Source organism: Aplidium turbinatum, chromosome 11 (assembly GCF_918807975.1).
Source record: "Aplidium turbinatum chromosome 11, kaAplTurb1.1, whole genome shotgun sequence".
Classification (NCBI taxonomy): Eukaryota; Metazoa; Chordata; class Ascidiacea; order Aplousobranchia; family Polyclinidae; genus Aplidium; species Aplidium turbinatum.
In genome coordinates, this window is record NC_137482.1 from 17,876,595 (window position 1) to 17,900,663 (window position 24,069).

Genomic DNA, 24,069 nt, shown 5'->3' on the forward strand with positions numbered 1-24,069 from the left:
ATAGTAGGCTATATACTATGTATTATTTGGGGGGTACTCAGGTACTCATTAGTGGCGTTATTTGGGGCGGTACTCAGAGTATGTAATCAAAATTTGTATTTTAACATACCCCCTTATACATAGCCGAGCAGTGATGACCGTGGTTCGACACTTCTCATGAGAAGCGGCTGTTTTTGGCAGGACACATAAATACAAGAAACACATTCGCGTATGCAGGCATTTGTCGTTGTCAATCTTATTAAGGAGGTGTTCACTTCCTGTGTGTCTGCTTGTACAGAACAAAACTAGCTCAGTAACAAGAGTGGTTACAATAACAACGATCATTCAATTATTTTATTTGGCGACCATTGTGATGACACACGGCACAATGCAATAACAGCACAGACAGCTGAATGGAACGAAAAACGATTCAGCAAGAACAGATTCTGTAATAATCCAAAATGCAATCAGCGGGATTAGACTGTATCAGGCCTTCTAAAAAGCACAAGATGTCATAATGCATGAGTAAATTTAATCTAATCAATTCCTTCATCATTATTTTAGTTTTCTAAGTTATCCAATCAGAACAACCATAAGCAACTTTTTTTTTTTCCTTGATAGACAACAAAATTTGATTCTTTTTTATCCAAGAATTTTTTAAGTGGGGTTTTTATTCAAACTTCAATTTTTTGGAAGTGTGCTGCCATCAACTAATAAAAAAATTGTTGAAACACGATTAAACACCCTACTTCAGTAAACACAAGATTGAAATTCTACAAAACAAAAACAGCCAATGTGGTTCCATTACAATTAAAAAAATCTATTCCGTATACATTGGTTGCTGTGTCTTGTCTAATTCTCTTAGAAACATACGACACTTTCCCATCATCACCTTTACTGCTTCAGCCATCAAAACATCTGGTCCCAATCCCACAGTCGACTCGATAGAAAATATGAAATGGTCTTTCACTTTACTCAGTTTTACAAGATCTTTCAAATGCACGTGTCTTTTGACTTCTCTACTGCAAGTATCTTTTCTCGCATCAACTACTTTGGCTTCATTCTGGCCAAAATCATTTTCAACAACATCAATAACTCCAGGAGAGAAACATTTCTGGAGGTCTAAAGCGTCTTGACCAAATATTGGTTTGAGTAAAGTTATCTCTGGAAGAAGTCTGTAAGACGCTGTGGCAACTGGCGAGAACTTAGCATGGTCTTTTCCAAGACCTTTTACGGCGTGCATTTTTAGATCAATTTCATGTCCGGGTCTCAACTTGGCTATCAAAATGTCATCATGGACAGGCTTCACTGTCACCAGATCTTTTTGATTCCCTAACGGAATCCATTTAATGTCCCCGGAATAGACTTTGTGATTTTCATACAACAGGCTAGGGTCGTTAGCTTCTTTCGGAGCCGTGGGATTTTTTTTGCACTTCACTTTCAATTCCAACTCCAATGTGTCTTCTGGAGTACCTTCTTCATTATTAGGGTCTTGACAAAATTCGAACCAGCGAGCATCAACGTTCAAAGGAATCAACCCTAGACGATGAGCCAGCACTTCGTCCTGGATCACGCTGGTATTATTATACATGTAAACTTTTTCAATTGCCATGGTTGGCACTTCTGACAATAAGATGCGGCGAAAAGCGTTTGCAATTGATGCATCTATGCCAACCATGTCAAATTGCATTTCTTCGTTGTTCATATCAACAATGTCAATATGAAAATTGCGCTTGAACTTCTGAAAGTCCCAGGCATCGTTGTAACCGGTGTAATTTTCAGGATAATCAGAAGTATGAACATTGGACAATCCATGTTCATTTAAAGTCACTCTGGTACGCATATCTTCTATGTGATCCATAATTTTGAGTTTTCTTAGCACAAAACTATCTTTATAGTATTTCAGTTAATGACAACCACGGCTTTATTTTTGAGGCAGTTCCCCTTCAACAAATTCCTGCTTTCTCAAGTAATTTTCTTGCTTCACTCGTTGAATGTTCTTGTACAGAAGATATCCAGAATAAAATGTCACTCCTACAAGAGCATATACAGCAGTGGCATGAAGTCTGTTGTATACGATTTCCTTTCGCTGTGTATTCCACCAACCCATTACAAAAACATTTGAATGAATTTTACACAATACCTGTAATACACAAAACAAAGCTTAGTCAATATATTCAACATATTTATGATTAGCTTCCAAATGAATACCAATCTTCAGTCATATTTGTATGCAGGAAGCGCAAAAGTAACATATAAGAATGGAATATTTACACATCAGCCAAGTGCTTTCAACACCTCATAAAACATCAGTAAAAAAGGTAACTTAGAAAAACAAAAATCAGCTGTTTTGGTTATCACCAAGGTGTGTGAAACCAAAAGGTACGCAATAGTTACGGCAGTACTGTACAGTACATGAGAAATGCCAGCAAATAATGAACAAGAAACGGGGAAACGTGCAAGGCCTAAAATTTCTATGAAGATCTGTTTGGGCAGCGTGGTACCTTGGTAATCTTGCTTCTTTACTTCAAGTCAATTTTGCAAAGTATTTACATCAACAAATCCTTAAAAATGAACAAATTCTCGATAGCGTGAATAACGGCGTAAACAAAATATTACATGCAGCAGAACCCACTAAAGTCGTCACTCAAAAAGTGACTGAAATTAACTGTAAACTTATGAAAATCTGAGATGTATGCAAAAGACTACACTACTTCAGCACATTTTACAAGTTTTTCTGTAAACTATAAATTACATCTCTGATACAAAACAGCGGTTAACTTTTTTTTATAACATAATAAAATAAACAATCTATTTAAGATTTATTTCATTGGGAAAAAGTAAAATTTTGAATGTGTAACACATTGACTTTGGGTTAGAAACATACACGATTTATCACTTGAAGAAAGAAAGAAACCTGCTGTTGCTCAAGGACCATGTCACGTTTGAAAGCCTAAGCTCTTCCAACTGTATATCATAAACCTCAAGTACATAGTTGCAACATAAGCTAAAATAGAAAGTATTAACGCAAAAAAGTGATAAATTGCGACAACAATGCAGGTCTTATTCTTCAGAGCACAGAAGATGGTTAAGTCTCAAGTTACAATTAAATTTCACTCACTGATAAAGACTTCAAAATAATACAAAAACTTGAAGAAAATCAAGACATGAATACTTTCTTAAAATAGCAGCCATATTATAACATTAAGTAATTGAAAAACAGCAGCCTACTCATGATATACGAAGAGTAAGTTTTTCTCTCTCTTATCTAGACTAAAGTGATCTTTGCCATATTTCCACGTCGGTGGATGTACCGGTGCAGACAACAGGAAAATTTTTCTTACAACAGATACAGGGATGAATCGGTGAAGCGAAAATGAAGGGACGGTGAAGCGAAAATTTTAACGTTCCTTGGCGACAAGTTCATATGGATGCGGAACAAAAGTGAGTCCGTTTGATCCACTTTCGATGTCCGGAAGTTTATTTGCAGCTGGATCAGGAAGAAATTGGAACTTCTGAATCATTGAGACAAAGAAAATAAAGATTTCCGCCCGGGCTAGTTGCTCACCCAAGCAATGACGCGACCCCACTGAAAATGCTAACACGTGATTGGAATGAACAAAGTTCCCCCTTTCGTCAAGGAAACGTTCCGGGCGGAACTTTTCCGGTTCCTCCCACATAGCTTCGTCGTTATGGACCGCCCACAGGTTGGACGATACCTGAAACATATGAAGTATTTATAATATTTTGTCTACCCGTGTGGGGATGAAAAGTTTAAAGACCGAAACCCAAAGCTTATCAAGCATATCATAATGTCACATCTTGATTCAACAAAAAATAGAAAAATACTTTTTAGTTTTCAGATGGAAAAATTGTATTCACCAGCTTTGTAGCATGAAAAACTCTTGATATAATTTTCGGCAAGTTTTATAACTAGCATCAATAACCTTTAAATAATATGAGATGTTTTACTGGTGCAAATTAAGCTAAACTATCACAAGATGTATACAGTGACAATCTGCTTTTATTCCGACGTTTCGTCAATCAGACGACTGACTTCTTCAGGGGGCTAGACCAGGTAGTGACTACCTGATTGACGAAACGTCGGAATAAAAGCAGATTGTCACTGTATACATCTTGTGATAGTTTAGTTTAATTTGCACCAGTAGAACATTTCATATTATTTAATTTAATGCCTGGTGAACAGCCTCATTCAATTTTCATCAATAACCTTTGTTGGATACATAGTTATTAATTAGCACGTTACGTTCGATTGAATTTACCATAGTTCCTTTTGGAATAAAGTACCCTTGGAAATCCACATCTTCACTAGCTTTGTGAGTAAGCCCTAATGGCACCAAGGTACGAAAGCGATACGTTTCTTCCACAAAGGCATTTACATAAGGCAGACATGGTCTGTTAGACATAGAAACGACTCCATTTCGGCCTAAACATATGAAATAAAGCCAATGAATGTAGACGGATGTAACAGAATTCTTCATTTATTTATCCAAAATAATGACCACACTTACCCACTACTTCTACAACTTCTTTGTATACTTTTTCTTGTGCTTCGGGATGATGAAGTAAGCATAAGAGGCTCCAGTATAATGTGCTCGCCGTTGTATCAGTTCCAGCAACAAATAGATCTCGCACAAAATGCAACAGTTGCAGATGCTAAAGACAAGGCACCGGTAATAATTTTCTTTTTAAACAATACCAGTTTAACAACTAAATCAAGTTAATAGCTGCACCAAGCACCATACTGAAAAGCCGGGGTCTTCCTTTTTCTTTATTTCCACAATGAACGCATCGATGAAATCTCTAATGTCTCCAGCATGAAACGTATCCTCATGCTCTTTGACTATTTCACGAAGCATCTCTAGAAACAATTAGGTGTTTATCGCAAGCTTGCTATTGTGTTATGCTGTATACCTTTGAGTATTGGTGCATGAATATTTTTGTATTTTAAGTCAACATAAATCTTCACCACAAGCTACATAAAATATCTTTCCTCGAATTTGCTCACTATTATTTGAAATCAAGAATGATATGTAAAGGGGTCTTACTCAGAAACTGCAACATTTTTAAGATTTTATAATCAAACCAAGGCGGCAAGGCATTTTTTATGTTTTTTTTTTATTTTATGTCATTTTTATACCTTATAACAATTTTTTGCTAAGTTTAGTTGGGCACAATTTTTAATCATACTAATTGTTTCTAAATGACACAAACTAGTACTAGACAATGATATACTCAATATTCAAGCTAGTTTATATCAAACGAATTTATTTTGATTGCAGTATTGTAATATAATGATAAATCTTTAATCAATTCAAAGCCGAAGGTTTTTCAATCAATACTAGTTGGTATTAAATAAAAAATAAAAATTCCAATCTGAGGCAGTACAAACAATTAAGACAACAGTAGGCTACACGTGTTATATGATAAGAAAGTAGTACCGTTTAGCATAAACCTAGTCTGAAGTACATGAAAGCTACGAGAAAAACAACACAGCTTCATTTAAGATGATTTGCAAAATACTATGAAAAACAAACAACAATGACATATGAATCCAAGGCAAGAAACCGAAACATGGTGATTAAAAAGAAAAAAATAGAAATAATAATTGTCTTAAAAACAATAACGTGCACAAAAAAGAAAAGAAAAACCTATTCACTGCAGCATGAAGCTTAAAGATTAAAACACTAGCATGTGTAGATAAGTTTAAGAGCCTGCCATTATAATCAAATAAGTTTTATAAACAAAGCGCAAAAAATTCAACCAGTCAAATGATCATTGACATACAAATAAAAGCAAACCTAAAGGGAGAACACAGTTTGTGTTTACCATGAAACTGAATTTAATGAAAAATAAACAGCAAGGTGCGAAGATCAGATGTCTCCATAAATCAAATACAAAAACGTATGAAAAATTCAGCAAAGCAAAGAACGAAAAGCCAAGGAGGCAAATGCTGATGTTCATACATGTATAAGTAGCGAAGTACCACAAGTTTTGGTATGCGGTTATGAGTGCAAAAAGGATAGAAAGAACTCGAGGCGTCCGAAGTAAAAAAATGGTTGTTTCGTTTCGACCTAAATTTCTTTGTTGCTACCTCACTTCATTTTGAATTACTTCTTTTGGTGAGGAATTGTAGTGGAGAGTACAATCTTCTTTTGTACAACGTCGCTAGACGATGAAACAAAGTAGAAAAAACAAGTTTGGTAACTGGGAAAACCCACTTTATGAACCCATAAGCTTACAGAATCGGCACACGACATCTGGCCGAGTCAACCGCAAAGCAACTAGATAAATTATATAGGTCAGCAGTCACTACCGTTCCGAACGGCTAAACTTTCGCCATAGTTGCCCACTTTGGCCGTCGCCAACATGGTCCGTCACCCACTTGGGTCGTTGCCCAAGAGAGATTCGCCCAGATGTCATGTACTGTTAAAGAATCAGTGAATACACTAACTTTAGGTCGCTGCTGAAAAAGGGAAATAACCACTGAAACACAGTATAATTGATTGTATTAATAATATTCTGCAAAACGTGGCCATAAAATCTCAAATTTCCAGCTTAAGCTACAGTTCAATTTCCTCAACAACTTTGCCGCTTCAGTAAGGTAAAAAGCTGTCAGTTAAAAAGTATGTCACCAAGCTAACATAAACGTCATATATATGCATAGGTCAAATTACGAGTACACATACTTACTCAAGACAACTTTAACATCGTCCATTACATATCCATTGTAAAACGAAAATGGTGGAATGTACATTAGAAACGGCAAAAAGGTTAAAACTGTGCTGACAAAACTAGAAATTGGGTCGTCGACACTGTAAAAATATTCGATCATAATATTAGTAACAATAAAAATGATGCAAAAAAGTTACGTACAATAGGCTAATTCAGATGCTTGATAAAGGCTAACATGTTGTATAACCGAAAACGTTTGCACAAAAGCGCTACTGCCAGATAAAACATAAGGAAAGCGAAACACGAAGTTAGAATTCGATCGCACGACATAGACATATCTGTTCACAGAGGTTTTGTTAGACAGGTTGTCCTTTGACCACTGTTGTAGCTCTTTCACTGAGGCCATTTAACTTAATCTTACCTTCGATTAAGTCTATAAATGATTTCCTTGAAACGTTCATCATCATACTGAAAGCGCTTTCCAAAAATAACACTACAAATGTTGTTTGAAGCAGCATTACGAAGGAGATGCTGAAGTAAAAAAGGCTATAAGACTTACTTTATGCTGAGGCAGTTGAAATATATGCATACAAACTAAAGAGATCAGGACACTCTGCCGCGCCGACTTGATGCGAGACAATTGAACGTAGACGATCTGTCACAGAGACATCTCACCGAGAGACTATTTCACGACAATTCTATTCTATTTTACATTGTGCAGATATTTTTGTTTATCAGTGTTGAAATTCCAGCACAACTTTTTCACTAGATAATTGTTATGACGCAACAGTTGTCCAATTTTTTCAAACAAGTCAGTACAAGCTGCAAACAAACATAGAATGTGTTGGTTCATTATTCATGAAGCATTTTTGCGTGTGCACACTGCACGGCTTCTGTTTTTTTTTTTTTTGAACATAAGTTTGCTGTAACACAAAAGTTATCTTACATACATACATGCTTGAATCAAATACACAAGCCACATACACACAAAAATGCTACATAATCAACATATTCTATTCTATGATTGCGGCTTGTCTTCTTAAAAAAATTGGATATCTTTCGCGTTACAACAAAAACTGTTATATATAGAATTAGTAAGCAAAAGTATCTGTACAAAGCATGATATGCTCAATAGATGTTCTTGTACGTAGTAGAAGGCGCGTCAAATAATCTCACGGTGAGATGTATGTCTCTTCAACAAATCGGTTGCATCAAAATGTTGTGTATTCCATAATAAATTATGAAAAAAATTGTAATCAATAATTATACAAAGCGAGTATTACACCATCTGGATAAAACTAAAAATATACTTGAAACGTATTTGCAAAACAGTGACTGGAATTTTACTGTAAAAGAAAAAACGAAACTCATCATAAGCATAAAGGTGCGCATTAACTTTTTCTTACAGAAATATCAAATGGTTTTCCATTTTTGTTTCTAATGGCTTCATTCATGTAAGAAGCTTCTTCCAGAATTTTATTCTCCATGTTTCTTTTGCCTACGCCAAACCTGAAAAGCTTCCTGTTAGTACAAACGTTATATTTGAACTAGCATAGATTGTACAAAATTGAATTACATCTTATGCATTTAATATTTTATGTACAATAAAAGTAATTTGCGTTCTTCTGGTGACTTCTGGTGACCAGAAGAACGCAAATTACTTTTATTATAAAATGCCTGGTGAACAGTCTCTCTCTGTTTTTATTTTATGTACATTTACGCAAGTCATAACATCTGAAAAATACGTTTGACGTTTTTTAATTGTAATTTTCCACTAGCGGGTGAATGGCCCTACTAGCTTCACCAGAGCCTCATCAGCCTACTGGATATATGTTCCAGCGTTTCCACATCTGCACCACGTTGAGATGAAGTTGGTTTTTGCAAACGCCATTTTGCACTCAACTGGTGTGAAAAAATTATTATCTGAAAAGATCCACTTTGAGGATATAATTCAAATGCAGTGCAACATAAGATCCAGGAAAATTGGATACACGACTTTATGCCATGGTCCGAATGATCATGTAAACACAAACAATGCCATCCATAGATAGGCCTGAATGACACAATTAGTGATGAATGACAGAATTAGTGATGGAAGTCATTTTTTGCGCTTGTTTTAAACTAAATGAAACAAAACGATTGTTTTTTTTTCTGCACCAACGTCCAACAATCTGTGTAAATTTTTGAACAAATCTGCGCTTTTATTTCATTGAAATACCTTTTCTAAAATAATCAAGACATGGATAAATCATCGTAATAGACCCTGTGCAACAAAACACATGAACAAACTAATAAAACAATGGAGACAAGCGACAAAGGAGGTTGACTATTAACATGGGTCAGTGGTCACCAGTTGGATTATTTTCCATAATTCATCATCAGAACAGTCCTCATCCTCATTATTGGAGCACTTGAAGTTGGGTGGCGGCAGTAATTTTGCATTTCAAAATATACATGCAGATTGCAGGCGCCACTAATTCATTTCTTACTTTTTAATCTTAAAGAACACGTTTGCAGAGAAATCTTACTAATAATCAGAAATATCTGGCAAACTCAAAGTGTAAGGTAACCCCCGATTCGGTGAGAGCCTTTTTCGGTGAGAGCCCTATTCGGTGAGTTTTTTTTTTTAAATTATTGCGTGCCGTAGCCTAATTATCATTGCCGTTATAGGGTTAGGAGATAGGGGTAAGGGGTTTGGGGATAGGGGGTTTTTGGGGTTGGGGGTTTTTGTGTTTTTTTTTTGAATTTTTGTTTGAAACCCAAAACCCCCAACCCAAAACCCCCCAACCCAAGCGAATAGGGCTCTCACCGAAAAAGGCTCTCACCGAATCGGATTCACCGAATCGGACTCACCGAATCGGGCCATTCCGTCCAATACTAACAAGTAAAGTTGCAGTATCACTTCAACCCCCCAGTTCTCCATTTGCTTATCATCTCTGCACTCACATCTAATGGATCAGCCGCTGTATGCTATGCACAGTTATATTTTTTCCATTACCCATAAAAAAAGGTGACTTGTAAACAATATATAGCTTTATTTTGTCCATTCTCCCCACCATTTCTTTATGAGTCATGTAGCGGACAGCAGGCAACTTAACTTATCTGAGTGCCCATACCTAGCTGTAATACTGAATCTACAGCGACATTTCGGGCACAACAATGCGGCAGAAATGATCCGAGAACGATGTCTGTGCTTCTTTATTACATATATGATTTTATTGTCACCACATAACTGAAAAGATTGCAATCGTCTTTCCACAATAGAACATAATTCAAATCATAAGTTCAACCCAGGAAACTGCACACTGAACGTTGACTGACAGAGCCAGAAGTAATATCACCACTGTACCAAATCATACCGTACTCTGACATACTCTCTACACCAAAAATAATACTCTCTGTGTTGAATTGAAGGCCAGAACGCGAGTCGGAACGCGAGTTGAGGCATCCAGCATCTGTAGGCTATAACGTTGAAGAAACGAAAAACTATGTAAATTATATGCGATTGAAACTGCCGGTTGCAAGAATGCGTTCAGCTTATTGGCATGCGAATTCTTGAGAGGCACGCAAATTCCCAATCACGCCCCAGAACCACAACTGCTTGAATTCCTGAGTAGCGTTACATATATGCAAAAGAATGACAATTTCATGACGGTAACAAACGTTGAAAAAACTTAAGTAGAAACGCAGGGCGCTACAAGTCACCTTTTCCACAAACCTCACATCAATTTCTGAATATCTTTAGCCTTTAGAACTTCTGTTTAAAAATGCAAAAGCAGTTTTGGAAGTTTTTAGGCAGCTTTTTTACACTATTTTAAGTTAGCATGTTAGAAGAGGGGTTATTTGAAACGTTGTAACTAAATTCACAAATTTAAGTTGATGATATTGTTGGTCCATATACCAACAAGACAACCAAGTTGTTAAAAATGACATGCTGATGGTATTATGCAGTGCAAAAATGTCAGCGTTTGTAAGTGATAAAAATCTCACCAAACAAAAGGCGGGTCTGCTACTATTCGGTGAGTCCGATTCGGTGAGAGCCTTTTTCGGTGAGAGCCCTATTCGATGATTTTTTTGAATTTTTTTTTGTAAATTATCGGGTACCGTAGCCTAATTAAAACCCCTAACCCCAAACCCCCTAACCTCAAACCCAAAACCCCCAAAAAAACCCAAAACTTCCACAAAACCCAAAACCCCCACAAAACCCAAACCCCCAAAAACCCAAAAACCCAAACACCCAAAAACCCCCCAAAACTCACCGAATCGGACTCACCGAATCGGGCCATTCCGACAAAAGGCATAGACCTGATATGAAGAGCTTGTTTCCAAAATCGCTTAGGCGCCACTTTTACCAAAATTGAGTTTAGAGTATCAGTAGGTAGAGTATTACCATAGGTACCTACTATCAATTCCTTTTTTTCCAAAACCTTCTCTTTCTGCTTCAAATTCGACACTAAAAATTGCGTTTTCTTCCAAAACCGCTTACGCGCCATCACACTTTGTTTCCAAAACCACTTGTATCCACAATTAACCAATCATATTAAGCCATTGTATCACGTGACATATCGCTGATTGTTAAACCGTTTTCGTCATCGTTTTGTGATAAGCAGCAATGTTACTATTTGGCAAATTTCACTACCAAATTCGAGATGTGGCAGAGTTTTATGTTGTTTGGCAGTAAAATTTTGAGTTGGCAGAATTTTGGCAAACATTTTTGGTGAGTTGACAGTCAGTTTCTGGTCAGTTTGGCAAAATTTGAAATGTGTTTGGTAGTTTGAAGCATCTACTATCTGGCAACACTGATAAGCACTGTTATAGGCTTGCAGCCTATTGTTGCAGCTACCAACGGTGCTTAGACTGCTTAGTAGCCTTCTTGAGCTTTATAACTGTGTTTTTTTGCTTTGTTTAAAGTGGATTTGGATTGTGGTGATGAATTAGTGGTGGTCAGCTTGGAAAAATGGTTTCAAAAATTGGTTTCTGTCATTCTGGCAATTTTTATTCTCCAGTTTATTTCCAAAACCGCTTATATCCACATTTCTAATTTTATAAAAAGGCGATTCTAAGCCTTCTAATATTCCTTAGATCTGGACAAACGTCATGGCTCAATTCAGTAGGTAGTTATACATCGTTAAAAATCAAAAGCGCATTACATTTACCAAGCGAAACTGTCACAAACGTTTTTCGTGGTTTTCTCGAAATCACCGAAAGTGGATGTAAGCGGTTTTGGAAACAAGCTCTTCATTTGTAGGAGAAAAAGCGTCAGCTTTAGAGGTTCCCTTTACATTTTGAAATGCTCTTTTTGATTACCGTTTTATTAATTTTTAAACAAAATCATCAAGTTACAAAATAACAGTTAGAAAAAATAAAAAGGAACAACAGTTTGATAAATCTCGTCCCAGTTCATGAGCATACAATGTTTTGATCACTCAACATAAAAATACAATGCATCTGAAACTAATCGGAGTAACTGGGCACCACCAGTACATCAAAGTTTGTAAATATACATAATGACAATTGTTGAGCTAGTGATGACAACATTAAAAATAAAAGTTTTAAAACATGTGTAACTTTAGTATGATACTGAATGTGTTGCATACCCCCGAAGAGTCATAAGTCCAAATTTTCTTTGCCTTTTCCAAGAATCAGTATTATCTACAAAAACAATCCCATTTCCCTCAGTGATTTGTTGCAAGAAAGGAAATTGTGGTCTTCCAGAAAATATGCTATGCTGCTTTACAAAAGCCTGCAACGTTAAAAAAAGTTAAGTTAAAACTACATATAATACTGTATAAAATCAAATGTAGTTATTACTATCTGAAGCCTTTACAAATTGTTTCACCTAACGGATCATCAGAAGGTCTTATTCAAATAGAATCTATTTGATTATATTATTTTATTTTATTATAAATAGATTCTATTTGAATAAGACCTTCTGATGATCCGTTAGGTGAAACAATTTGTAAAGGCTTCAGATAGTAATAACTACATTTGATTTAATTCGCTCTGCTTTGCCTTTTTGCTTGGCATTGAGCACTTTTTGTAGTATTAATAGTTTTCATTGTTTTTTTGTTATAATACTGTATATATATACTCGAGTATAATTCGAGATATTCGCAAGTGATTTTCACCTCAAAAAGACAGGTTCGACCTAAACACGGGACAAGCTGTTCAGTCTAGCTGGGCAGTTTTCAAAATGATCGCATTTTTGCTGCGACAAAATCATTGGAGACATAGATTATGGATTGTGAAATGGCGTCGGCCGTCGGCCGAAGTAAAAGGTTTGAATACGTTTATTTGTAGTGATTCAAACTTAATGATTTCTTGTCCATTCTAAACTTTACACACTTGTTGAGCAATATGCAAAGCTCACGAGACAAAACAGAAAAAAGAGCTATTTTAAGCAATCAATATTTTTATTTTTGCATGTAGGATGTAGTCGTTCCTATTATGTCGTTAATGCAGGCAATATCTGCGACCAAGACCATTAAATACAGGAAGGCCAAGTGCTAATTTTCATGTGTTAATGAGCGGATTTCGATTCTCATGCATCTGATAACAAAACAATGTGTTCTGTTGAATCATGATTGATATCACAGCGGAAAACCCTGTTGACAATAGCGAGTGTAACTTACTTGGTTTACTTATTATTGCCGTGAATAATATTATGTGACTAAGTTATTTTGGCAGCCGATTGTAGCATCGAATAGACAGCGATAGACACGTGTTTCGCCCATGAGGCTGGGCTCATCAGACATCATCAAACATATCTATCTCAATGGCTGGCGTGGAAGCTACACCGTTCTGGTTAGCGAAGCGTCACTGCAGCTCGCTGTGCTAGTGAGTAATCAGCCTTGTGCTGATAGCCGGGAAGAACGCCTTTCTTCACATTGACCTACCCCTGGCACCTGCTGGTTTTGTTGGCTCTTTCTTTCCACAAAGATAAGAGTTAAACTGACTGGTAAAGCGGCGGTCGATTACTCAAGTGGCAAGAATACGGTGCGATACTGATGAGCCCAGCCTCATGGGCGAAACACGTGTCTATCGCTGTCTATTCGATGCTACAATCGGCTGCCAAAATAACTTAAACGTTTAATTGGAGGTCTCAATGGCTGGCGTGGAAGCTACACCGTTCTGGTTAGCGAAGCGTCACTGCAGCTCGCTGTGCTAGTGAGTAATCAGCCTTGTGCTGATAGCCGGGAAGAACGCCTTTCTTCACATTATGTGACTATTTCAGCAGCGTAACTTTCTCTACCCTCTACTTTGAAATTTTCTCACCGTATGACAATGCCAATACTTAGATAAACCTTCGAATGGTAGTGTCGGGAATAAGCTATTTGACTTCCACCCAGAAGGAAAGGGTGCAACCTATTTCGTAACCTAGAAAGATCGAGAAAAAAATAGAACAAACTCGAAGTGGCTGATCGGAGTTTCAGCAAACACATCAAAAAGCCGAAGTTGCTGGTTGGAGTTGCCGCAAACATTTCACCTCTAAATGCTAGACTGCAGTTATATTATTACCACTAAATCTAATTAAATTAATTATTAATTCTAATTATGCGAGTTGATTGTCAGTGTAATTTGCTAATGTGGAGTCGTGGACTGATACTCTTTGAGCTTTTTTATCGTTAACTATCAGCACCTACAAGTCGCTGATCGGAGTTTTTGCAAACATTTCAAAATTAACTGAACTTCAATTTCTTCCTCTCGATGCTAGACTGCAGTTTTATTATTGTTGTTTGGCTTACTCTAACTAGGTTTTCCTTCTTTCGCTATTCAAATATGCATTGTTTCAATAAAAATGTGAATCGTGGGCTGTATTGCAATTGCATGACAGCCTCTTCGAATGTCTCTTGCTCATTGTGACGTAGCCTATCGTAACCGGAAAGAAGCAAGACAGTAGGACAATTGCATCGGAATTTTCTAGCTGTAGTAGCATTGGTAACGCAACGTAGGTGAATGACAGTGTTTTATAGCTAAGCTATAGGCTATGTAACAGTTAAAACTCTTAGGATCATCACCGGTCAATACACAATCGAATTTAGATTGTAGCCCCTCCATCACAAATGATCACGAGCTGCCACATTGCAATGACTTACATATTCACTTCCAACTAATATTTCTAGACAAAATTACAAAGAAAAAAAATCACACTTATTTTGTGGTGGCCCATGTAAATTCAATGATTAATTCAAGAGGAAAATTTTAAAATGTTTGCGGAAACTCCGATCAGCGACTTCAGCTTTGTTCTATTTTTTCTCTTAATCTTTTCAGGGGAAAAGTTTGCGGAAACTCTGATCAGCGACTTCGACTTTGTTCCATGTTTTCTCTCAATCTTTTCAAGGTACAAAATGGGGGTACAAAGTGCATCCAGAAAGAAATACCGCCAATTTTCAGCTCAAAAGTAGGGGTTTGACAAATACACAGGCATAGGCGCCGACTTTTCAAAAAACCTTGGGGGGCGAGAAAGATGATGACGTCATAACCGTAACGCTATTTTACTCAATTAAAATAGTCTTTGATTAAGCTTACTGTCTTGTTTATTCTGACACCTAGGTTGCAAACCGAATTTATTAAAACCGCTGCTTGAAACGATTAGTTTTACACATGCAGGACGCCTAGACGTAAAAAAATTGATATTGTTAGGTCATAATTGGAACAGTTGGAAAACAAGCCGATTAATTTCCTTTCCTGCGAGGGCATAACAACGATCAAGACAGTGAAGTTATCGAAATAAAACGCAAAAAATCATGATCTCAAGCAGAGTGAAAACCCGCTATCAGTTTTATTAACCTCGTTTTGCTAATTACTTACCTTCAAAGCGTAAACAACGGCGAAGTGTTTTCTCTTGTTTTTTATCGAAAGTCTTTATAGTCGAATACTGTCGAGTATAGGTCGAAATGTTCGCAAGTGATGTTCACCTCAAAAAGACAGTTGAACTTATACACGGAACAAGCTGTTTTTTTCCAGGCAGTTTACAAAATGAACGCATTTTTGCTGCGGGAAATTGCCGACGTAGATTACGGAAGGTGAAATGGCGTCGGCGGAAGCAAAGTTTTGAATACGTTTATTTGCAGTGATTCAACCTTAATTTTCAATTTTAATAATTTCTTGTCAATTCTAAACTTTATGCACTTGTTGAGCAATATGCAAAGCTCACGAGACAAAACAGCGGAAAGAGCTGTTTTAAGAGATTGACTTTTTTATTTTTGCGTGTAAGATATAATCGTTCTTATTACGTAACATTCCATGACCGTTGAAGTCGATGTCACACCTTAGCGGCCGCATAAAACAATGATGTCAGGTTGGTTAGGTGATAATAGTGGTAAAAGAAGTCGTTAATGCAGGCAATACCTGCGACCAAGCTCATTAAACACCTTTTCTTTTATCGGTTTTCAATTTAATTCTCACATATTGCGAACAAAACAATGCGTTCTGTTGAATCATGATTGATCTCACGGCGGGAAGACCTCGTTGAAAATAGCGCGTCTAATTTAGTTGGTTTACTTAATATTGCCGTGAATAGTTACGTGCCTATTCCAGCAGCGTAAGTTACACACTACGATCTACTTTGAAATTTCCATACCTCATGTCAATCCCAATTCTTAGATGAACCATCGAATGGTAGTGTCGGAATAAGCTATTCGACTTATACACGGGTGAAGGAAATAATACCAATTTTCGGCTCAAAAGTAGGGGTTCGACGTATACGAGATTGACCTAACTTATACTCGAGTATAGGGTACACGGTAGTGCAGGAGTGTCATATTTCATATAGATGAGTGTATGAGATGTATATATTTTCACAATATTTACATCAAGATAGTGCTTATGCTTATTGAAGCAAAACACGGATGACAGTTTTGAAAAATGCATTTTTTCTTTAAGCTGTATTCACGTAATTGTTCGTTGTGTCGTAGTTTCAACTCGATAAAGTTTGCTAAAATCGATTTCATGTTTGAAGTCACAAAAAAATCTAATGGACGCTTGGATAACTCGTGAAATGAGAATAAACATTCAACCTCGCATTCGCTTTTTTGCTACCACGCGTTTTGACTTGGAAGTTGCTCCTCACGCACGGGAAGATAAGCAGTGTGTGACTGTGAACGTGCGCATCTCAGTAATTCACGTTCCAGAGAAAGCCATGCGATCAGCTGCTGTTTTGCAGTCAAGAGCAACGTTAGGCTGTTTTTCGCTTTCGGCATTCTTTAAATCCGTTTAAATGATCTAAATCTTTTTCGCGAAGTATTTTATCTTTGAAACACCACTTGTAATAGACATTTTTGTTGCCCCTCAACCATAAATTTACGGGGGGCGCCGCCCCCCGGCCCCCCCGGAAGTCGGCGCGTATGTACACAGGATCAACCTATACTGCTACTGGAGTAGGCTATTATACCGGTATTGTACATTCTTATTTCCCAAATCTGAGGAAATGTACTTGTATTTTGATTTGTAAATGTGCTTAAAAGTGCACCAAGAAAATAACTCTGTGAGTTTTAATTAAGCATCTTAAGTAAAAAACTTCAGTTATGTTCTAGTCCATGAATTGTTTTTAAACTAAACAAAAAATATCAGTTATGTTAAAGTTACCTTTTCTTTGTTATGCAATAAAACAGTATGAATTAATTTTTAAAAAATTATGTCTTACAAGAATAAGGAAAAATTTAAACTTGAAGTAGTTATACTGTTAAAAAAAGCAGAAAGTCTAAAGGTAAGAAAAAATGTGTATCCAATGAACATTTAATTTCTTTCAAATAATAAAAAGAAACAAAATTGAGCTTTATGGTTGTAAACATGTTACATTATTTACCTGATGAATGGATTGAAAATCATTTAGTACAACAACATCTTTCAAACCTAATCGAACAGACATAACAGGTCCATATTTTTTACTCCACTTCTTCATCTGCCGCTCTGGATATTTTCCCATAAAAGGAAAAGCTCCAGCAATGGGAATGCCTCTTGGCCCAGGAGGAAAATTGTTGGGTCTCCGATACCACAAATAAAGACACATGAATGTAATCATTCCAACAAAAATCCAACTATACTCAGTAAGATTTGAAAAAAATGACAACATTGCCATGTTCTTTGATATCTAAAATAACAATTATGCTCTGTCTTCTATGTTGTCGCTCAGGTGTTTTTTATATGGTTACTTCATTGTAGTCGACCACTATTGTAATTATAATGTATCATACAAACTCTGACAACTAGATAATTCTAGTAGTCTAATTCAATGAATTAGAATGAAACGTCAGTGATTCTAATCTAACTTGGTGAAAACTTGTTTACTCTAATCTAATTGTACAGTAGTTCTAATCTAAATAGTTTTGCTAAAACTTCTACAGTAGCCTACCGTACGTAGTTTGTCCAACAGTAATTTTTAGAAAATGAAAAGAAACTGTGGTCTTATCAACCTCATGCAAGGAAAATGTGGAGTTGATGCACAAGGCTCCGCCCTGGTGAAAAATACTAAATGTCATATATTGGAATCCACCAAACATAATAGAGTGAAACTACTTTACCTTTGCTTTAATTATCGTACTATTCACACACTTCAATCCATATACCATGAGCGATTCCTATCTTTGACGCATATTCACGTCATAGCATTTATGACCAGGGGAGACTTGTAGGCTATATGAGCTCCGAAAATGCAATTAAAACAATCAAGATCAAAATGTCATGTGGTTGCCACCAATGTCGTCCCATGCCAATGGAAGGGTTGCCAGACTTTAATTTTCAAAAAAGGCCAACTCACCAAAGGAAATTTAAAAAAGGCCAAAAAAAAGCCAAAAGGCCAAACAAAAATTTGTCGGCCAAACCACTTCAAAAAAGGCCAAATTTGACAAAGTTGGCCGTAAAAAGGCCAATCTGGCTCGCCATTGACTCAATGGCGAGGGGCGACTCTTGAAAGAAGTGTTGCCAGATGTTCAACAACGTCAAGATAAACACATAGCCTAATGACTGCAAAATAACTTTAAAGAAGAATTTTCTCTTCATTTCTGCTTTTGTGATTCTCCATTCAATGTATTTTCAGACACACAATCAAATGAAAGCAAACAGAATCAAGAGCCACATTTTTACCACTTTGTTCCCCTAGGCCGAGGATGTCCAACCTGCGGCATGCGGGCCACAGTGCAGCCCGCTTGAGATTTTTGTGCAGCCCGCCAGTCATTTGCACTCCAAGTAGTATTTTAAACTTTGAATCTTAGCCTAATTAAACTGTACCAGTCAGCTTTTAGGGGCGCAGTAATAGTATAATATGAGAGCATCAGGATTATACATAACTATAAGACTAGAAGAGTTAAAGCACGTGTAGCCTAGTGTTATTTGTTCCTATTTTCAAAGATGAAATTAATGCTTTTTAATTGTTTCTTTATGTACCGATTTTTCTTGAAATTTAATACCGGTAGGTTCTGCGGCCCATTAAATTATTTCAAGTAACAATGCGACCCACCATGATAAAAGGTTGGACATCCCTGCCCTAGGCCGTAGCCTGTAGCAGTAGGTTATAGAGATGCAGCGAACCCAAAATTTTTATCCGCACACCGCACCGCAACTGAATCATCTATCCGCACACCGCACCGCACACCGCAATTTATCTGAAACTTTGACACTGCACCGCACACCGCAAATTACAAAATTTTCAAAAAATGTTTTACGCGTTATTTTTTAGAAAGTCAATTGTGGCAAAAAGCACCCAGGGCATATAACTGGTACCGGTAACCTATCGGTACAGTTGTGCCAGTGCCGGATTAAGGGGGTGGCGGACTGGGCTGAAGCCTAGGGCCCCCACTTTTGGGGGCCCCCACCTCAAAGAAAAAAATCTATTAATTTTTTTAGTTGCACAGCTGGAGATTGCTGCTTTAATTCGTATTTCAAACAAGCAGGGGCGGCTCGCCCATATGTGCTGCGGTGCCGCAGCACCCCTGCCCCGCCCCAGTTATTCAATTTTTTTAACAAAAAACATATTTATTTGCTACTTTCATATCCGGAAATGGTACAAATTTTTTTAAAAAAAATAATTTCAATATTGGAAACACGGCTTGCGGCCCAATGTCTTCTTTGCTCTACGAATGTATGATGGTCTCCAACTGCAGTGGAGAAAGATCTTTTTCAAAATTAAAGAGAATCAAAAACGAAGTTCGAAATTCTTCGCGGCAAGAGCGAGTTTCGAATCTTTCGCTTCTAAGCATTGAACACGATATTTTGGATTCATTGAATTTTGAAGAATTGATCAGCGATTTTGCCAGGAGAAAAGCAAGAAAGTGTCCATTTTGAGTTGATATGAACAATTTTCTAGGGCAGCAAACAAAATGACTACCGGTACCGCCTACCAGTTTGCAGTTTCATTTTTGATTTATGGCCTATACTCCTACGAATATGATTCTGTTTTTATCGTGTGAAGCTGACAAACAATTCACAGTTCATACATAAAGTTGCGGCCAAAAACAAACGTTTAGTTTTTTTGTGAAACGATTAAGCTTACTTTGATCGCTCTGTATCTCAACAGTATTGTGAAGAATTCGACACCATTCACACCAAGCACTAAAAGTTTATTGCCATTGCTAAATTTGCTTTTCAACCAGAAAACGAATCTTTTCTGAAGAAATACTGTTGAAAATTAACCAGGTTTTTTTCCTCACAATTTTCTTGGGGCAAAATTGTTTGTTTTGAACAGTAGGCTACAGTATTGCACAAAATGAACATGTTATCATACAGTAGGTATATCAATAACACTGGTCCACATAATTTTTTTTTTTTTTTCTTGCATGGGCTTTGAGAACTGATTTAGGGTAATTTTGGGGTGCTGAATCCGAATCTGAGCTCAGATTTCCTCTATCACATCACGTTTTTTTGCAATCTACATGTTGCATACTGATGAATTACGTAAAAGTTGCTCATTCACTTACGAGTTTGACACCACACACAGGCCACTAAGCTCCCGGAGGCCATCGCGGCCATGGCCGCCGAGAAATCGTTAAATAACCCCCGAAACTACCGCGCCTGTAGTAGGCCATATTGAGCCATGGCCAGTCTTTGGACTTGGCGTCAGCAATTGCCAATTGCTTCATTTTACAAACTCAAAGACTTACATCAATACTTTTATCAAAAGAGTATAGGCTACCTTTCTTATTTCGGAGTACCACTTGGTGACCAGGACAAAAATTGGGCGCCTCATCAAGTCGGCACAACTTGTGTCGAAACACTGGTCTCAAGGAAAAAATGCTAAAGTCAAATTTAGTGTGCCAATGGTTTGGAGAGAACCGCAAAACCACGTGGATGACGGCTACTTCTGCCTTGTAGAGATTTCATAAGAAAAACAAGCATCACTTGCAATACCCCAGCAATCAGCATACCATCTGCTATACGACTGGTTTCTCACAGTGATGAAATACCCGTACCCATTTTCACCGATCTCCCAGGCTCTGATGAGGATGAGTTGACTTCTTCCACGCCTTCATCCAGTTCTTATGGAGAAGAAGAGGATAAAGCAGATGAAGCATGGGATACTGATCGAGTTTCTCTGTATAGCCAGCCATAATTAACCCTATCTTGATACGAGCTGTTTTCATACGTGGAAAGCACGTCACGGGCTATCTTAGCCCCGTGCTAATTAATCGCTAATAACGGGAGCTATGAAAATTACAGAGCCAAAATATTTTAAAAGATAATAGTCATGTGTATTATGCCTATAAAAATTAAATTTTTACTCAAAAAATTTATTGAAATAAAGTGTTTGAGATGAAAAAGCGTCAGAAAGTCGGTTTTTATTCTAATTTCCCGAAAATCGCTTCAAAATTCAAATTTTTGAATTATAACTAAACTAAATAAAAAATCACTTTTGCTCATTAACATAAGGCATTTTTGAACGTTTTTACACTTCAAAGTAATTGCACTAATATTTATATAGCACTAGCATTAACATTTATATAACTACCATTGCACGAAAATGTCTAGTCACCTGAGACGAAATGCTTATTGTGAAAAGCAGGAAGGTAGAAAAATGACCAGTTTAGGTTTAGAAAATTTGCAAATAATAAATACTAAAAGTCAAGAAATTTCACATTTCTAGCATATTTCCTTCTGTGAAATATTTCACTAATAGAGGGGGGCGTCCTCATAAAACCCCGTGTCGTATTAAGATAGGGTTAAACGATCTTATCCGAGATTTAAATTTGTCAAAGCAATCTGCTGAACTGCTAGCTTCCAGGCTGCAGGAGAAACATCTTCTCAAAACCGGTACAAGCGTTTCACTTTATCGGAACAGAGGGGCCAAATTGAGAAAGTACTTCCACTCGGACGGTCAACTTGTTCACTGCACAGATGTTGAGGGGCTTCTTCTTTCTATGGGTTTACCTGCATATCATTCAAGTGACTGGAGACTTTTTATTGACAGCTCGAAAAGAAGCCTACAATGTGCCTTGCTCCTTAATGTCCTATAAGTATGTATCCATACCTATAAGACAATCTGTCTCCCTCAAGGAGAACTACGCAAACATCAAGGTTGTGCTAGAAAGATTAAAATACTGCAATCACCAGTGGTTGATCTGCGTGGATCTTAAATGGTGATTGCTTATTGGGACAACAAGGAGGTCACACAAAGTATCCTTGCTTTTATGCTATTGGGATAGCAGAGCCAACGAAGAACATTGGGTAAGAAAAGAATGGCCACCAAGAAATAAGATGACACCTGGAGAATATCATAAACAACCCGCTGGTTGATCGGGAAAAGATCACTCTACCACCTTTGCACATCAAACTTGGACTAATGAAGCAGTTTGTCAAAGCACTTGATCATTCTGGGGACTGTTTTGGCTACATCAGCTCAAAATTTCCTGGCCTTAGCTATGAGAAGAAAAAAGCAGGGATATTTGATGGGCGTCAGGTTAGAACGTTGCTCAAGAACCAGCACTTCGTGACTACCATGGCCACCATCGAGGCTCGAGCTTGGAATGCATTTACTAATGTGGTTCATAACTTCTTGGGAATAAGAAAGCTGACAATTACAGAGAGATGGTGCAGGAGCTTCTCATCAGCCTGCACGAACTTGGGAGTAGGATGAGCATTAAAGTTCACTACTTGCACAGCCACCTGAGCGAGTTTCCAGAGAACCTTGGCGACGTTAGTGAGGAGCAGGGCGAGCGTTTCCATCAGGACATCAAAGTGATGGAAGAACGTTACCAAGGTTGATGGAATTGCAACATGATGGCAAATTACTGCTGGGGCTTGATGAGAGATGTCCCTGATGCAGTTCATAAGAGATCAGCTACAAAAAGAAATTTTTGATGTCTTAACGTGACTGCGTTTGTTTGTACCAAGATATGCTTTGGATTTTTACAGCATTACGCAAATGGTTTTTAGGTGACAGCATTACCTTTGCTTGCATATGTTTAGTTTAAATCTGCAAATTCAATTATGTGAGAAAGACAAATAACTAAGAAAAAATCAGCTTTTCGGTGATGTCTTACCTGTGATGAGCACAATGCTTCAAATTGTACTTTTTCAAATATATATATTTATAAATAATACTTCATTTATTTAGTGTTTGTATACTGCAGTCAATAATGATCGAAAAAGGTGCAATCACAAAAATAGTTTTGGAAAAGCATTCTTAAGGGAACAGCTGCCTCCCATTGCAAACATTATTCCATTTCGGCTACGGGTGCTTAAACGCAACATAAATTTTATCACTTAAACCGGTAAAAATATCAATTAAAAAAAGTGTTTATATCTCAAAAACGTGATGTGATGAGCAAAAACTAACACCAGATTCGGATTCAGCGCCCCCAAATTACCTTAAATCCATTGAAAAATTCCATGCAAGAAAAGTTCTGTTAACCAGTGTAATCGCCTATAGCCTATAAGCAATTTGTATTGAAAATGTTGCCACTGAAAATTGCGGAGAAAGGATCGAGTTCACTGTGAACAGTGATAGCCTATCTCACAAACGGACACGTTTGTTGATCTGCTCTAAAGTGATTGGTTTTGCTTTTAAAAAGACAACCAGAGAATAGTGGCGTCGCTCGGGTAAGTTTAAGAGCTTGCGCCCCTCTAATAAAGTCAGCATTAAACAAATTAGGTTATGTCATTTTGTTCTAAAAATAATGTTCCTGTTCGCTTTTTTCGATCCCAATCGCAGCAAAAGCACAGTACCAACTACACAATACACACAACTCGGGGTTTGGAGGCGGAGCCCCCTTGCTGATGAGAAATGCTTTTATCGTCATTGATCGATAACCTTTTTAGCGAAAAATGTCACTTGATAAGGGCCCCCACTCAGCTCAGCCCAGGGCCCCATAAAACCTTAATCCGGCCCTGAGTTGTGCACTATAATAACTAGGCTAACCAGATCATATTCTCTTACCAGCAATGCATCTAAGTTCTAAGACA

At 37.3% G+C, this 24,069-nt stretch overlaps 2 protein-coding genes across 2 annotated transcripts; both read right to left on the reverse strand.

Moving 5' to 3' along the window:
- Positions 1-318: 318 nt before the first annotated feature.
- LOC145779234 (DNA-directed RNA polymerases I and III subunit RPAC1-like) lies at positions 319-3,346 on the reverse strand. Its single transcript, XM_082590771.1, has one exon. The coding sequence runs from the start codon at positions 1,838-1,840 to the stop codon at positions 800-802; it is 1,041 nt and encodes a 346-aa protein (XP_082446897.1). The 5' UTR covers positions 1,841-3,346; the 3' UTR covers positions 319-799.
- LOC145779233 (cytochrome P450 2C4-like) lies at positions 2,123-18,068 on the reverse strand. The gene is made up of 9 exons (XM_082590770.1): positions 17,483-18,068; positions 12,273-12,418; positions 8,082-8,184; positions 7,097-7,206; positions 6,694-6,815; positions 4,746-4,861; positions 4,512-4,656; positions 4,263-4,426; positions 2,123-3,698 (listed from the first exon to the last, which is right to left on the reverse strand). The coding sequence occupies exons 1-9, from the start codon at positions 17,753-17,755 to the stop codon at positions 3,381-3,383; spliced, it is 1,497 nt and encodes a 498-aa protein (XP_082446896.1). The 5' UTR covers positions 17,756-18,068; the 3' UTR covers positions 2,123-3,380.
- Positions 18,069-24,069: the final 6,001 nt, after the last annotated feature.